Source organism: Psittacula echo (assembly GCF_963264785.1).
Source record: "Psittacula echo genome assembly, chromosome: 3".
NCBI classification, from domain to species: Eukaryota; Metazoa; Chordata; class Aves; order Psittaciformes; family Psittacidae; genus Psittacula; species Psittacula echo.
Window position 1 is genome coordinate 34,361,353 of NC_137736.1, and position 17,440 is coordinate 34,378,792.

Below are 17,440 nucleotides of genomic sequence, written 5' to 3' on the forward strand. Positions count from 1 at the left end.
AATCCTCCTGGGGACTATCACAGGTCAAATGAAGCACATGACTGGGAGAAGCTAGCACGGATTCACCAGGGGCAAATTGTGCTTGACAAAACCGGTTGCCTTCTGTGACAAAAGTGACCTGCGTGGTTGATGTGGGACAAGCAGTGGACACTGTTGGCCTGGATTTCTCCGAGGCTTTTGATGCCATTTCCCACGTGTTTCTCCTAGAGAAACTGACATGTTACGGTCTACATGAGTGGTCTGTGCGGTGGATGGGGAAATGGCTGACAGGCTGCACCCAGAGGGTGGTGGTGAATAGTTCCTTTTCAAACTGGCAACCTGTCACTAGTGGGGTCCCCTAGGGATCATTATTGGGCTCAGCACCGTTTAGTATCTTCATAAGTGATCTGGAAGATGGGACCGGGTGTACCCTGACCAAGTTTGCTCATGATACCAAACTGAATGGGGAAGTGGAAACTTTGGATGGCGCATCCACCCTGTTGGATGACCTGGATAGGCCGGAAGAGTGGGCTATCAAGAACCTTATGAAGTCCAACAAAGACAAATGCAAGGTCTTGCACATGGGAAAACATAATACAAGACTGCAGCACAGGCTGGGATCTACCCAGATGGGGAGCACCTCTAGGACCTGGGGGTCCTGGTGAACAGCAAGTTCAATGTGAGTGAATGGTGTGCAGCTGTAGCAAAGAAAGCCAACAGGAGGCTGGGTCAAATCAACAAGGGCATCACCAGTGGAGATAAAGATGTCATTATTCCATTCTGTTCAGAGCTTGTCAGGCCACACCCAGAGTTCTGTGTTCAGTTTTGGTCCCTGCTGTACAAAAAAGATGTGGACAGGCTGGAGAGGGTCCAGAGAAGGGCCACAAAGATGATCAGAGGACTGGGAAACCTGTCGCATGAGGAAAGGCTGACAGAAGTGGGTCTGTTCACCTTTGAGAAAAGAAGGCTCAGGGGAGACCTCATCACCATGTTCCAGTTCTTTAAGAGTGACTACAAAGAAGATGGAGACTCCCCTTATAAGCAGTCTCATGGAAAAGACAGGCGTAATGGCCATTCTCTTCCCTTAGTGCTGGTGTTAATTTTGCTCATGTTCTCTCCCTTTCTTGTGGCACTTCTGGCATACTGATTTCTCCTGCTCTGGCACTACTCAGGTTTCTTTTGTGTGCTACAGAAGTTGGAGAATAAATGATGGATCCCAAGATAATAGTAAGAAAACCTTATACTCAAGGGTGTTATACATCGAATATTTCCTTCTAAAAAGTTAATTATTTCTTTTCCTTTTTTCTAGTCCCACTTCATCGACCATTACTTAATAGCCGAGGGTGTGGTACCAGTGAAATCATGTAGCCTGCTGGATAAAGGGGTTTGTAGTGCCACCTAGTGGCTAGATGCAGATACCGTCACTGTCTACTGACACTTCAAGCTCTGAGACCTGCTTTGTGAGAAATAATGTGAATAAGGACAGAAACAAACCAACCAACCAAACAAACAAACAAAAAAGACAAAAAAAAATCCCAATCTCCCAAGCCTTAGGTAAAAATAAACACCAATAAAATAAAATCTTCAGGACAGATGAGAAGGGAGTACAGGTGAATTCAGGGATGGGCTAAGAAGATGGCACAGATTTGTGTATTTAAGGTCCAGAAATTCAGACAAAAACTATGAAAGATGAACACTTACATACATATTCCTGCATTGCTGAGTTGGTGCTAGACACAGATGCTAAGAATCCCACAGGTAACCGCACTCTACAGGTAAACGAAAAATTGGCTTTTTTTCTGTTGTGAATATGTTTGATATTTCTAATACAAACTACTTAGAGTATTTTATTTTCTGGCAGATTTTAAAGCTTAGTGACTCTGTATGTCTTGGCAGGGTGCATTTATTACCACATAATATATGCCATATCCTTTTGTACCACAGATGTATTTAAATTTTGTATGTGTGGTTTTAGTTGCCAAAAGGCGTTTGCAGAGCCATGCACAAGAAACTCATTATTGACAATCCATGTCCTCTGAAGCTGAATTAATATTAGCCTTGTGTTTTGTCTGGGGTTGATCCTATGAGGTGTTGCCATCTGACCTGTGTCTGCTCCTCCTGTGGCTGGTGCTGGGCCTGGAGATGAAAGGAATGGTGCTGGAAAAGCAAATGCGGTCGTACATCCCTCCAGGGCTCCTGCATAAGTCCAGGTGCCCTACCCTATGAACTGCTCTGCTGTGGGAGTTCCCATGGATGGCTGCCCTCCAAAGGTACACAGCCTTGGAGGGTGGAAAGGGAAGAGGTTGAACACAGCTCCAGTCTTTTTATCTCTTCAAGGCGAGTTGGTGCCTCCATCTGAGCTGGGTACTGGAGAGGCTGAGCAGCCCAGCTAATGCAAAGTCTCATGATGTGCTATGTTTTCCCATCCTGCAGAAAGCAGGGACCATCCTGTTTTCCACTGTGGTAAGGGAGGTGGCTTCTGGGGCTATGATGACTAAGACTCAGTGTGATTTGAAAAGGGTGGCATTTTCTTTCTTAGGCAAGTAGTGACGTCCCAGGTTACTGTGTACTGACCGTGAATGTTTATTTTATTGATTTCTCTAGACTGACCTAAGTTCAGCTGTGATCTGGTGCTGCAATAATTTGAGGGTGACTGTTGCTATTCAGAATAGTGCAGAGCCATTTCCTAGCCCCGTGCTTGGGCTCTCAGGGAGGACCGTGAGTCAGGGCTGTGTACCCTGCAACAGACAGGATTTGCAGAAACAATGTGATACTCCTGAGGGAAGGACTTTATGAAATATTTCTGAAATCAGGTTGAAGACTTGGCTCTGGTGAGAAATCACCTGTGAAGAAAGGCTTGAGGTCGGTCTGCTCTAAGCTGTGACATACCTGAGCTGAGGGAGCCCTCTGAGACATGTATCACAGTATCACAGTATGTTAGAGATTGGAAGGGACCTCAAAAGATCATCGAGTCCAATCCCCCTGCCAGAGCAGGAACACCTAGATGAGGTTACACAGGAATGTGTCCAGGCGGGTTTTGAATGTCTCCAGAGAAGGAGACTCCACAACCCCCCTGGGCAGCCTGTTCCAGTGTTCTGTCACCCTCACTGAGAAGAAGTTTCTTCTCAAGTTTAAGTGGAACCTCTTGTGTTCCAGTTTGTACCCATTACCCCTTGTCTTATCATTGTTTGCCACTGAGAAGAGCCTGGCTCCATCCTCGTGACACTCCCCCTTTATATATTTATATACACTAATAAGGTCACCCCTCAGTCTCCTCTTCTCCAAACTATAGAGGCCCAGCTCCCTCAGCCTTTCCTCATACGGGAGATGCTCCACTCCCTTAATCATCTTAGTTGCCCTGCGCTGGACTCTCTCCAGCAGGTCCCTGTCCTTCTTGAACTGAGGGGCCCAGAACTGGACACAATATTCCAGATGCGGTCTCACCAGGGCAGAGTAGAGGGGAAGGAGGACCTCTCTCGTGGAGTGTCAGGAGGTATCTCTATTTCCATCAGCAGCTCCTCCTTGTATTGGGTTGCCCTCTCTCCCTGAAGGTATTTTGAGAGGCAGAACATGGGAGCTTCCCTGCAGTCTCCTCTCTCCCTTTCTGTTACCAGAGGCAAGGAACTGTGCCAAATCACAGACAAGGTATCTTAATCACATAGCTTATTTAATATTCATAGTTAAATATATACCATACCCTTCAGCCGCTGTGGAGTGGAAACATTATAAAGCAAAAGGTCAATTTACTGCTGCTTCCCTCTAGAATATGCGGCAAAACTGTGATGCATAATGCTCTCTCCTAGGCAGTGTACAAAGCCTAAAATGTAATTGCTTCTATCTGTCCATCTCCACCCGCATTTTGTTTTCTTGCAGGTACATAAATCTCTGCCCCCTGAAGTTCTTCAGCAGATGGATGCTGGTCTGATTAAAGTGTTGATAACAGGTATTACTAATGGGAGCACAGTGGTAAGTTTCAATTTACTGATTGCAGAAGATGTGGATATCTACTACATCATCACCACTTTTCGTGACGCCTTTGAACACAGCTCCTATTTCACAGTTGACAAGAGCAGTCTCTCTATAAACGGTAAGGGGCAGCTTGTATCCGAATGGTTCTTCAGAACTAGAAACATGATAAAGCCTGTTATTAATCTGTATTTTTGAGGTGAAAGTATCTGTAAAATGGATGAAAAGCCATTCTCTTTCCTTATATTGCTCCTGCTTATCCAACCAATAAGCTTTTTGTCAGAGAATGTCAAAAGATGATATTAGAATTGAGTTACTCCTGTTCCAAAAGGACAAAGCCAACTGCTCTTTTTTTGTCTATAGCTAGCATTAATATATACGGAAGAAGATATGGAGATGTTAGAAACAATGGTCACAGACTGAGGGGTTTATAAGCTACCAGAAGAAATAGGTCCCTGTACACAGACATAACTAGCTCTGTTTAAAATACTTTGGAAACACATTACCCACTGCTTTGCATTGATAATTTCATGTGAGATAAAACCCCAAGAAACAAATACACAAACATGTGAATTCTTCTGCAGTGAGGATATGTGTTTTCCTCACACATCTGTGGGTCAGGACTTCAGGTGAAAGTCCACACTTTACCAAAACCAGCACAATGGCTGGTTGTATAGCTTGTTTTCCTTTATCTCAGTAACCAGAAACTTTGGTCTCCTGACTAACTGCTGTTGAATCCTGTTTCACAAGTTGATGTGTCATCTCCAAAAAAAACCATACCAAATTCTGTATCTATATACATTTGTCCAAAGGATGTTGTCGTAAGGTATCAACTAGAATGTCACACACAATGACTTCAGAAACACGTATATGTCTGCCCTGTACATTCTCTTTGCCTGTTGCCCTCACAGCTGTGAATCTGGAAAGTTACACATCCTGTGAATTATTAAGATCACGACTATCTTGTGGTAGTGCTTTGTAGAGGGCCTGTACCCCTCAAACCTTTGCTAAAACAAATGTTTTTATTCAAGGACAGGTCTGCATAGAGCAGGTGGTTAGTGCTGCTTTCTGAGTCCCACCTGTGGTGGTGCGTCTTTATTAGCACAGTAACAGATGAACTGTGCAAATAAAAATTAAAAGAGAAACGGAAGTAAAATATATTTTTCCTTTCAAAACTGAAAATTTTGGCCAGATAAAAATTAAGAAAGCAATAGACTGCAACTTGGACCAGTCACACACCCCTCTTCCTTCACTCATGCTGATCATTTACTAACCGTCTCCTCTGGAGTGCGAAATGGGGAAGGCAGCTGAGGAAGCTCTTGGGTTTAGAAGCATCCCCTTGGGCTGTTGATCAGTTTAGGAGGATAGGAGCTCTGCAACAGAGTACCTACATTTCAGCGAATATCTGATGAGCATCACTGGCAGTACAGCTCCTGGAGGGTTTTGTCAGCAGCCTGAAATTAGCCCTTTAGGCTGTGCTTCTAGGATCCCACCTTTTCTAAATCCAGCAGCTGCCTGACATGTACAGCAGAGTATCACAAGTGTAATCATGCCATGGTATCACAATAGGACTTGGCTTCAGTTTCAGAGCCATCACATTTTTGTTTATACACTCTTCACTTTTGCCTTTTGCTTAAATACACCCAACAGATTATGATGAGTGTGAGAGTGAAGAAGATGACTGCTCCCCAGATGCCTCGTGCCATAACACACTTGGGTTCTACCAGTGCAGCTGCAATGAAGGATTTGCTGATGTGCACCCAGAAAAGCCTGGAAGAAGCTGTGAAGGCAAAAAAATATCTAGTTATCTAACGGCTAACTGAACACTGAGGAATCTGACCTTTCCTGGGTCATGGTCATACTTGCCACGGGTCTTGAAATTTTGCCAGGGATTAGTTTGGCTTGTTGTTTTCAGATGGATCCTAAAGGGAAAAGTCTTGCAGTGGACTTCTAAGTATTTCTCAGTGAAATACCCTGTCATGAGAGTTTACTATATTAATATTTAATGTTGCCTTTGTAAGGTTCTTTTAACAGTTCTGTTTTCTCATATTTGCTATTAAAAGTAGACAGGATTGTCAAAATTGTTAGTTATTTCCATTAGCAGGAGCAGAGGGAACAGCAGAGATAACAGTGAAGGTAACAGAAAGCACGAGGTACGTGGTTTGACCTCAGTGTGGCAGCAGGGATGAAATGTTGCTGTTACGGCCTACTTTTTTGTATGAGTCAATTCATCTAGCTTCTTTTTTTCCTTAGATCATTTGTTAGCTGACGTCTGAGGGGTCTTTAAGCTCCTAAATGCTTTTAGACTTCTTCAGTAAGTTATGTTTGCTTTCATAATCACAGTGATAAGCTACTCCTTGGCTGAAGTCACAATGATTTGTCAACTGATACCAACCTTTGCTCAGTTTTGTTTAACCAAGGCGTTTAGCATTATGACAATAAGCTTTTTCGGAAATCCAGCTCTGCAAGAGCTCACACGTATTTTTCTTTCTCATACACTCAAACCAGCAACTTTTTAATTTGGGGTGTTTCCGAAAGTGGGGGAGTTGCAGGAGGATATCTATAGATGTACAGATTTTATATGTTGCTTGGGAAATAGGTGATATTTGTATGTATAACCCATTAAAATTACTTAAGAGAAAATTTCGTGCCATGAGACACATCCTTTATGTTTCACTGCAAATTGAGTTTATTATCTCGGTGCTTTCTAAGTCAGCAGTGGATGAATACTTAGGTTGTTTCTACCACCAAAGAGCCACAGGGTAACCTCAGAGCCAGTGCTGAATGTCAGGTGTTTGACGTACACATTGATCTCAATCTGTGCTTCCCATTTACTCTGCTTGCTTTTTTTCTGAAGCCGTGAAAGATTGCTGCTGAGATGTTTTTTCAGCTTCCCACTGTGTCCCTCAGGACATGTATGTGCAGTGTGGGCCTGCTGCAGGACGTTTGTCCTGCATTTCTCCCAAAATAGGTATTCCAAAGTGCTCAGGGTCATATCTTTGGATACCAACTGATCACAGATGGGGCCAGGTTTTTTAACAAACTGACCCTGTTTGTGCCCTACATCCAGAAGTGTACAGTCTCCTACAGTACTAGGCAAAAACGTGCAAACATTTGCTGAGCAGCTTACAGTTGGGTATCTCTTGCAAGCACTGGTCTTCCAAAAGCTGTGTATGCATGTTTTACCTGACACACTAATTACCGCAGCTCTCAGGAAACAAAGCACTTTAGCTTTACTCACAGGCACTTTATGTATCTCTTGGGCACTCTCTTAAAATAAAAGCCACAGCTCTGGCAGTAAGTAGAGAGGGTTAAAAAAACCAAAAGAAGCTAGCTTTCTGCCAGTAACTGTGTTTCCTCCTAAGAGTTTGCTTTTACCTTATGAAATCAATCTGAACCTGTAAATTACAACAGAACCTTTATTTTTGGCATTCTGCAGCATTTCCTATCAGCCCAAAGGCAACAGCGATGGATGAGAAACCTGTACACAACACAGTTTTACCTGAGACATCTTTGCAAATTTCAACTCATGTTCCTTCCTCTACTTCAGTGGACCTTACTACTGAGCACAAAGGTCCGGAGGACACCACGTTCTCCAGTGGGATGCTGCCTCTTCTCACCACGGATCCTGTGTCAGCTCTTGGTGTTTCTCCTCAAGCATCTCCTGTTTCCCTCCTTAAACCTGCCCAGGAGGTTTCCATTAAAGATGCAGTGGAAGTGTTTTGTGGAATCGAGAAGATTGTCCTTGCCATCCAGAAGAGATTTTTACAGCAGGAGTCTATTCCAGAAACCTCTCTGTACCTGGGGGAGCCTCGCTGCAACGTGAGCATCAGCAATGGCACTCACGTTGTGCTGCAGGCAGGCTGGCGTGACTGTGGCACTGAAGTTGAGACTGTAAGTCCCCTGAGCTGGTGAATGTGGAGAAGCCCCAGAGCATTTTTTTTGTCAGTGGGAGGGAAGGTATGGGAGGGGCAATGGCAGATCCTTAGCTGGGTGCTACAGTCTGTTGATTGCTGAAATGTTGGACTAAGAAATTTCTTTGGAGAAAGAAACCCCCTCCTCATGATGGAAAATTACCTCTTTGGGACCGGGGGCAAGAAAGAAAGAGAAGGGGAAAGAAAGAGACCAGACAGCAAAACTCAAGGGCCTCTCCAAACTGAGAGTCACTTCCAATGCCTCTCTGGGTTCCCTTTGTAGCTGTCGGAAGCTTCCCTTTTCTTAAAAGTAATTTCGTTATTGCACGTACATGAATGCTCCAATTGCTACCAGTAATGGGGGCAAAAAGTGACGGCTATCTCTTTGGATCCCAAATGAAAGGCTGTGCTCAGGCCACACCAAAGTAGAGAAAGTCCCTTGGGGAGCAATAATCATTGCAAACTGAGAAAGAGGAGGAAGGTCGGTGGATTTTCACTGTCTCACTGTACAGCAACTAAAATACAGAGGTTTAATCGGTTTAATTTTTGCAGCTAGGAGAATGGATAGTGCCTAAGCACTTGAAGCTGGTAAGCCTATAGCTCTGCTATATCAGTGGAAACACTGATGTTCACAGATTGCGCTTTCTTCTTTCTGTGTTGCAGAACATGACTAATACAGTAGTGAAAACCATCCTTCGGAATGACGATTCTGCTCAGGGAGTAATCCACCACTTAAAAGTTGCTAGCCCCATTCACTGTGTGTTTCAAAATGATCTCTTGACTTCCTCTGGATACACTGCAGAAGGGTAAGTAACAACTTGGCGTGCTTTAAAATGCTGCTGTGTGGTCAAGAGCTGCTACAGTGGAAAAATCTCCAGGGACCTTAGCTGTATCCAGTGACTGCTTGCTATGCTAAGTAGTTGGCCATCCTGTGAGTCCTGTGCTCAGGCGATCCCTTCTATCTGCTTCTCTCTTACTCCTTCTAATGTGTCAATAAATCCAACTGTCAACAAGCTCGGCTGTTGTCTGTCTAAGCCACAGATGAAAATATGCCTTTGGGAGCTACTGGTGCATGTTCAGGAGTCAGAATTCCCAACCTCTCTCTGCCTTCCTGGGCAATCGTGCATTGCAATAACAGTGTTTTCCTGCTTTTAGGACAGAACAATGATTTTTCAACCGATGTAGGCATGAATATTGCTATGTGGGTTCTGAGGATTGCAATTTTTAACTCCTACAAATACATATTTGATGAACTTGTAATGCAAGTACTTTTTTATGGAAGGCCTCATCTGCAAGTAAGATGGAATCAAATCCACTGTTCACAGAAAGTCAAGCACATTCTCACAGAAGAGGTGGCAACACAAGCTTTGCTCTGATGATGAATGGTCTCGCTTCACGCAAGTGCAGCTCCTCTCTCTTGGCTAGCATCATGCTTATGCTATCATTACCAAATCCACCTTTTGCTTTATAACCCTGTCCAAACACTGTATTTTCCTTTCTATCCCCCACAAAGGCTGTGTCAGGGCCCTTCTCTCTGAGCTTTATCATTCTCTCATGTCCCTCCCTTACTATTCGGATTTGCCCCTTCTATTTTTTTTTCTCTTCTGCACTAAGCTTTTTCTCTCCTTATTTTGAACTTGAAGAGAGTTCATAGTCTTGTTTCCCTTTTGCTTCACTTACGTATCTCTCTCTGCTTTATTTGTATTGCCAAGACGTTCCACCCTTTGGGTTTCACACTTGTGGTCCCATGCTCCCTGCATTTCCAATTAAAAACTTGGTGCATTTTCACCCTTTTCTATTGAACAGTGTCCTAATATCCTGGACTGCAGGTCACTCCTCACTACTTAAATTCACAAGGGGTGGAGAAATGAGCACTGATTTATGACTTATAGAAACAAGCAGTCAAATCTGTGGTGTTTAAAGGAGGTTTATTGGTGTTTCAGACTCTACACCATCTTTGAGGATCTGCATGGATCTGGACACTTCAGAACAGAAATGCAGTTATTTATTGGAAACTCCCCAATACCAAGAAATTTCAGCATCTCTGCCAGTGATGATGTACTGATTGAAGTGGGAATCCAGAGAGCAGACAGCAAGCTCAAGGTGGTCCTAACTGACTGCTGGGCAACTCCAACTAATAATTCAGTGGATCCCCTCTCATTTGTTTTTATCAGCAACAGGTACAGCAATGCCACTCACAACTAGCATGTGTCACACCTCAGATCTTCCAATGGTACTGAGTAGTAATGTGTTATGTTTTAAATGCCTTTTATGTGTGTTTTTATCATTCTTATACACAGTCCCTTACCATTTGGACTGGTCACACCTTCTTTGAACAAGGAAGGTAAGTATGAAAATAAAATGCTTTCAAAGGCTAATATGGTGGTTGTTTGAGTTTGGTTGTCTTCCCCATAGTTTTCTAAAGGAGCTGTACTTCTGACCTGAAGATATGGTGGCTTTGGCCACTACTACCTGTAGTAGTGAACGAGCATTTGAAAAGTATGTGTTTCATCCGTGGTTCATCTTACCAAGGACTTCGGTGCCTGTTATCAATCAAGGCATAAGTTAGTTGATTCTTATGTGTTGTGACTCACACACAATATTAATGCAACCTCTGGTAAAACGGGAGGTTTGTCCTGTCTGAATCCCTGATCTCACTCCAATGTCATATTCCTTGTGCTCACCTGCCACCTTAAAATCCAGGATAGTCCTTTTGCACAGTAACAGAAGCTATTCCTTTTTATATGTTCCTTCAATTTGTGTTTGGTGAAGCCAAGTTTAAATCCTTCTGTCACTCTTTCGCTTCTTTTCCAACTCTCCAACCATTTCTCATATCTCCTGTTCTATTTGGTTACTGTGAGAATAAAGCTGCATATAGCCCCTTATCACCCCTACACTGCTGAAGAGCTGCTTCACAGAGGGCCTGCCTGTGACTTTCTAAAGGAGCCTTGCAACCTGAGTTATGTGCTATAACCAGAACATGCTTTCTATAGCCCTAGCTGTTACATACGTTTTTTTTCTTCCTTTTCAGCTGTCCCATCCCAAACACATACACCACACTGCTAGAGAATGGGAATTCAAGCAAAGCACAGTTTAAGATGAAAATCTTTTCTTTTGTCAACAATTCCGTGGTTTACTTACACTGCAAAATTCGTATTTGTATGGAGAGACCAGGAAGCACCTGCAGGACAGTAAGTATTTTGCTCCAGTATGTTATTTTTCTCTAACATGCCATATGCAGTCCTGCAATGGAATTGAAGGAGTAATGTTTTCAAACACGGTTTAAAATAGCTCTTGAAGTTTTCCTTCATTTTCTGCTGAGAGTAGACAGGGGTGGGAAAGAATTACAACCATATGGAAGTGTCCGCCTTTCTGCCTGTTCCTCATCCTTGTAGTTAAAAGCATGGAGCTTGCACAGAAATGGGCAAACTGAATTTGGGGGGACCTGAGAACTGAACCTTTCACCTCTGCATATGGGTGACTAGAAGGCAGTGAACATGAGTCACAATGAGATAGGCTATTCAGAAATGTCTCAGCTCAGATGGACATGTCACAAAAAACCAAGCACCCATATTGGCAGTGTCAGCAAGCAAGTCTGAGTACATTTATTTGGGATGTTTTTTCTGTCCTTTTTTTTTTTCCTTAGGGATTTGCTTCTCCAGGTGAGAGTTTAGGTGCCAGGAAAGGAAACTTGGTGGCAGTAAGTTTCTAAAGCTGTGACTCATAGTTTATTATGGCTTTTTAAAGGCCTATTGCTTTTTAAAGCAGTAAACCAAGCAGTGTTCTGATAATAACTTCAGTTTCTAAATATCTGTGCTCCAAAGCATTGCTTTGCTTCTTTTTACTTCTAAATAAGTGATACACATTGCTTCATCTAAAAATGTGCTGCTACCATAGAAATAAGAAAAAATAGATTTTGATGATGGCTTTATTGTTTTCTTTATAGTAGACATGCAGGAATTCTCCTCTCCCTCTGCCAGCCTTCCTGGCTTTTTTCCTATAAAGGATGTTTTCATTAGCAGTTTGGAGTTCTTCCATTGTTTAACACTTTCCTCTAGATCTAAATAACTCAGTTTAAGCCCATTACAAAGCAAATGATCTCTTCCTAAAAGATTAAAAATGGCTAGCAGAAGATAACTGTTTCCTGTCCAAAGTGAAAAGCTTCCTCCACATTAAAACTCCCCCACAAACTAGTGACAGGAAACACAACTGACAGAATGAAAGATGGCTCCAGTTTCACAGCTGAATTTGCACAGTAAAGATCAGTGCTTCAGCAACCCGCTAAGCCCTCCTTTGGAGGAGGTAGTGCCCTCCACAAGTTCCCTGCAGTGGTGCCCTCCACAAGTTCACTGCGTGTCCTGCACAGCTGAGGAGGGACACGGTGGTGAGTGCAAATCAGGGAAATAAGAGGGAAGGACATGACAGGGGCTATATGGGCTGGTATGGCTGCTGTAAGGAATCAGTTGCTTTGCTAGGAGTCTCTGGGTTTGGTGTTAAAGCAGGCTTTAGCTGTACGGATTACAGTTTAAGAACATGGTTAGCTAAAGAACTGACACTGATCTGAATTACAGGGGTCTGTGATGGGGGAATTCTGCTAGCCCAGATGAGGTTTGATTCACATTGACATCTGCAGTAAACAAGGCACAGCAGAGTTAATCAGTGAGGCCCTCCTCTTTCATATATTTTTATAATATTCATATATATATATGAGATATATTTTTTTTCTCCTATGCAAAATTTCACTAATGAAAGTTAGTGAATTCAGTATCTGAGATTGAGATTGAAGTTATGCAGAGAAGACAGGTACTATGCACATGCACACAGGATGACAATGGCTTTTACAAAGAAGAGAGGGGGAGCTGCAGGAGGTGCAAAGGCCAAGGAAAATTGAAGCAAGAACAAAGTATATGTGGAAATAATGTGAGATGGCTGGGAAAGTGCCCAGGGTCTGGGATGTGATGCTCTGATCCTTCTGCTAATCTGGAAAATACTAACTTGCTTAAGGGCAGATTTGTATCAGCCCTTTGCCCACAAAATTGAGACTTAGATCTTGTATATTATTTCTTCTTACCCAGTCTTTTTATTCCTTGTTTTACTGGCAGGAGAGAGGAAGGTACTCTATAGTTCAGAGTAGAAAAAAACACAGACAGGCCAGGGAGCAATGGAGTAAGAAATGAATAAGAAACATGACTTTGAATGGGAAGGGGAGTAATGTTCCACTTCTGTGCATATGTTTGGTGGAATGTGGCTGCTCCATGGCCACATGGAACCAAAAAAATCATTGATGTCATGTAGCTAGCTCTAAATCTGCCTAGCTGGGAAAGCTATTCAAGGGTAGGTGAAAGTCATAGCTACATGGGTGTTTTTCTGGGGGTTGATACAGCTAAAGACAGTGATTGCTGACAGTGTTGCTGAGAGTGGATTGTAGAGGTTTTTCAGTGTACCCAGGCTGGTAGTGCTGGTAACACATTTTTGTATAGACAAGCTGGTTAAGACAGCCCTGCATTTCGCTGGTTTCTTTTGCTGATTTTAGTATGGTACCGCAGTTTCTCTGTTTTTATGTGCACTTCCAGGAGAGCCACAGTATCTTTTGAATAACCTCAAAAGGCTACGCTTCCCCTCAGAGACTTATAGGTAGCAAACAAACTAAATGGTGCTACTGAGGAAGTATGCAGAAGATGAGCATGTTGTGCATTCTACAGGTGCTGCTCACACAAAGCTAAAGCAGCTAATCCCCAACATTTCACAGGGCAGGGCTTTCAAGCTAGTAGTTCCCAGATTAGTAGTTTACGTGTCACTGAAGAGTTGTGCATTACTTCAACTGAATGATCGGATATAACGAAGAAATGCTTTACTGTGAGAGCGGTGAGAAACTGGTAGAGGCTGCCCAAGGATGTTGTGGCTGCCCCAATCCTGGAAGTGCTCAAGCCCAGGTTTGATGGGGCTCTGAGCAACCTGGTCTAGTGGGAGGTGTCCCTGCCTATGGCAGTGGGGGTGGAACTAGACGATCTTCAGGTCCCTTCCAACCCAAACCAGTCTGTGATTCTATGACACACAGCTTGGTAAGGGCTGAAAGTTGCCGCGCTTTTGCTGTTGCTGGTTGTAGTATCTCTAGTATCTGTTGTGCCTGCCATGGACAGTAGAAACATCCAATCAAATATATGTGTAAAGTCCTGGCGTATAGAAATAGTGAGACGTTTATTCTTCTGTAAGGTTTCTCTAAACCAAATAGGAAGTTAATTGAAAAGAAAGAGACTGTTCATGTGAAATGCCTGCTCACAGCAGTGTTTTCCAGTGTGACTAATTACAGATTTTATATTGATGTTTCCTTATTGCTATTTCTTTTGAGCTTCCGTTTGGCGCTCATTTCAGTTTAACAAAGCATAACATTAAGAAATAAAAACCCCAGTGAGTGAGAATTTCACTGGGCTTTCACATACTCATTCAAAGGCTTTTTATTTTTAATTAGTAAACCATATTACTTGTTAGAGTCTGAATTGATTGTTTCAGAGATGCCGTGCTGCTCGATTCATGAAGACTGGGGAAACCATCGCTACGCACAGAACATCTTGGGGACCCCTATGTAAATCAGCCGGTGAGTTACGAATAGATGCCTACAAAAAGGGAACATGAAGTAACTGTCACTTCAAGATTCTTTTTGACTGGCAGAAGAACCTGAAGACCTGTGATATAAGGTTTCCATGACTCCCTGCATGTTTTTCTGGGAAGCAGGCATTGTTACTGAAGCCATGTGGCAGTGTGGAAAAGCATGTGCCCTCCGTGGTGAAGTGACTCTCAGATTGTCAATGGAATGTAGAAAAGAAAAGGATAAAGTGCTTCATGTAGCTATGTGCACAGGGTAGCAAGTACAACAGGCACAAAATCAAACTGTTATTAAAATTGAGAAGTGTGAAAGCAGCTGTAATCTTTCAGATTGCAACCAGTCTTTCAAGTGCTTACATTCTTGTTAGCAATAATGCTCAGCTCTGAAGTCCAAAATCAGAGGAGATAAAGAGATTGTATTGTGTTTCCTTGGATTCTGTGGCATTGACTTCATCGCTACCATGAGAGAAAGTGGCAGAGCACAGCTGATGCACACCACCTTGATCAATCTGGTGGAGTGGTACAATACAGGTTAATGAAGAGCGAACACTAGCAGCGTGTACAAGCAAGGTCTAATTTGTTACTCATCTGCCTCTTCTGCATTAACCCCAGCTATGTTTTCAAGGGCATTTGTGGCCTCTAACATTTTCAGTCATTTGGCCTCCTCCAGCCATTTGCATTCACATCTTATTAGCATAAAACACTCATTGAGAGTATTTGTACACATCAGTATCAGAATTCTAACACGTAACTACTGGGAATAGATAGAAGTCACCCTCTTTCCTTCTGCTGGTTGCCTATTTTGCAAGTCACTTAAGGCTGTGGAGGTAAGTTAATGCTGGACTGTTAGTTGGTTCAGAGTATTTCTTTCTTCTCTGTTGTGACAGTCACAATGTTCTTTTGAACAAGAAACTCTCTCAGGCTTAGCATATTGTACTTTTCTTCCATTATATGCAAGAATTAATCAGTTAGAACAAGTGTTCAGCATTCATTTCTGAATTAGTTCTTTTTTTTAAAACTTGGCAATACAGTTTTCTTTGTGCAGCACTTACAATGTGTAGATCTCACTCCTGTTTTCACTGGAGATCCCGGTGCATTTCCAATGTTGAAAAAGGGTCATTATATAAAAGGAACTCTGGTGAGAGGAGCTTTATTTGTGTTGTACTACACTGATTCCTAGGCAAAGGTGGCACTACTAGATGCTGTCTCCTACTTCCAGTTTGGATGCTCACATCACATTTTAAGTGTGAGGCTAGATCACAGAGTGGCATGCATCTCTGTGTGGAAGGAGACAACATGAATTATGTTGTCAGGTAAACTGCTGGCAGTGAAACACAGAAAAATCTTTAATTGCTCTGCCTATACTGCTTGACCACATGCCTGCTCCACTGACCAGAATGGGAGCTTAGAGATCCAGCACACATGGAAAATCCGTCCCTAAATACTTTTGTGTTTAAAAAAATGTTGCAGATGAGCATAAATCAAATTAAGTGGGTTTTGATAACCATAAATGAATAAGAGCAGGATTAAGATAGTAGAATGCTTCACCTCTAGGCAGATGAGTATTTTATTCTGAAAATAAGGCAGCATTTTGAAGTCATCAGTGCTGACACTTTAATTCTTATTTTAATAGAAAATTACAGAGTTAAATTTGAAAGACACATCACACTCATGTGTGCAAGGACTCTGCACTTGTATGTAAAAAGAGAACCTGGACTGTGGCTCACATACTTTTCCATAAGAATCACCCGCCCTGGAAGGCTGATTTACTTCTGTATCGACAGCTCTGTGCTTCAACATGCATTTTGGCTAATTTATGGGCAAGGCTTTTTTTTTACTTAGGAAAAGATTTGGGAATTTAAAACCTTTTTCTTTCAAATCTTGTTTTTTTTTAGGATCTGATTTGAAGAGACAGAAGGAGGCTGACATGGGAGTTGGATACATCATCCTCATTGCCTTTGCTGTGTTTGGCGTTCTGCTGGGAGTTGTGAGCCTTCTCATCTTCATATACCAGAGAAAGACGGGAAGATACAACTTCAGAATCAAGTCTGACAACTTCAGCTACCAAGTGTTCTACGATTAGTGATTTCCAGATTACCAGATGTAAGTACTGAATTATGATCAGTTACTTACTGCCAAGAAGGCCAATGGCATCCTGGGGTGTATTAGAAGGGGGGTGGTCAGTAGGTCGAGAGGGGTCCTCCTTCCCCTCTACTCTGCCCTGGTGAGACCGCATCTGGAATATTGTGTCCAGTTCTGGGCCCCTCAGTTCAAGAAGGACAGGGACCTGCTGGAGAGAGTCCAGCGCAGGGCAACTAAGATGATTAAGGGAGTGGAGCATCTCCCGTATGAGGAAAGGCTGAGGGAGCTGGGCCTCTATAGTTTGGAGAAGAGGAGACTGAGGGGTGACCTTATTAGTGTATATAAATATATAAAGGGGGAGTGTCACGAGGATGGAGCCAGGCTCTTCTCAGTGGCAAACAATGATAGGACAAGGGGTAATGGGTACAAACTGGAACACAAGAGGTTCCACTTAAACTTAAGAAGAAACTTCTCCTCAGTGAGGGTGACGGAACACTGGAACAGGCTGCCCAGGGGGGTTGTGGAGTCTCCTTCTCTGGAGACATTCAAAACCCGCCTGGACACATTCCTGTGTAACCTCATCTAGGTGTTCCTGCTCTGGCAGGGGGATTGGACTAGATGATCTTTTGAGGTCCCTTTCAATCTCTAACATACTGTGATACTGTGTGATACTGTGATACTTTTATTTTTTAGCTGTTTATCTCTTCCTGAAATGGTTAAATACTTGCAGATGAGCATCCTCTGTTTATGGGTATTTGAACCTCCTGTCTTGTTTGCTGTGGATGGAGGTCATAGAAGTAAGAATGAAATTTCTGCTGTTCTTGCTTGGTTTCAAATCCTACAGACTGCAGATGAGGAAGACAGCTTTCTCTTCTTTGTCTTCCTTCACGGCTTCA

General features: G+C 42.9%; 1 protein-coding gene across 1 annotated transcript in view; it reads left to right on the forward strand.

Annotated features, from left to right (window-relative positions):
* UMODL1 (uromodulin like 1) overlaps positions 1-16,545 on the forward strand; it is a gene marked incomplete at its 3' end in the record, with an annotated part of 42,765 nt that extends 26,220 nt beyond the window's left edge. Inside the window, exons 13-20 of the mRNA XM_080614234.1 lie at positions 3,853-4,066; positions 5,596-5,733; positions 7,385-7,839; positions 8,523-8,665; positions 9,803-10,039; positions 10,891-11,050; positions 14,370-14,454; positions 16,358-16,545. Coding sequence (XP_080470360.1) covers positions 3,853-4,066; positions 5,596-5,733; positions 7,385-7,839; positions 8,523-8,665; positions 9,803-10,039; positions 10,891-11,050; positions 14,370-14,454; positions 16,358-16,545 — 1,620 coding nt within the window. The remainder of the gene's footprint in view (positions 1-3,852; positions 4,067-5,595; positions 5,734-7,384; positions 7,840-8,522; positions 8,666-9,802; positions 10,040-10,890; positions 11,051-14,369; positions 14,455-16,357) is intronic.
* Between the last annotated feature and the right edge of the window lie 895 nt (positions 16,546-17,440).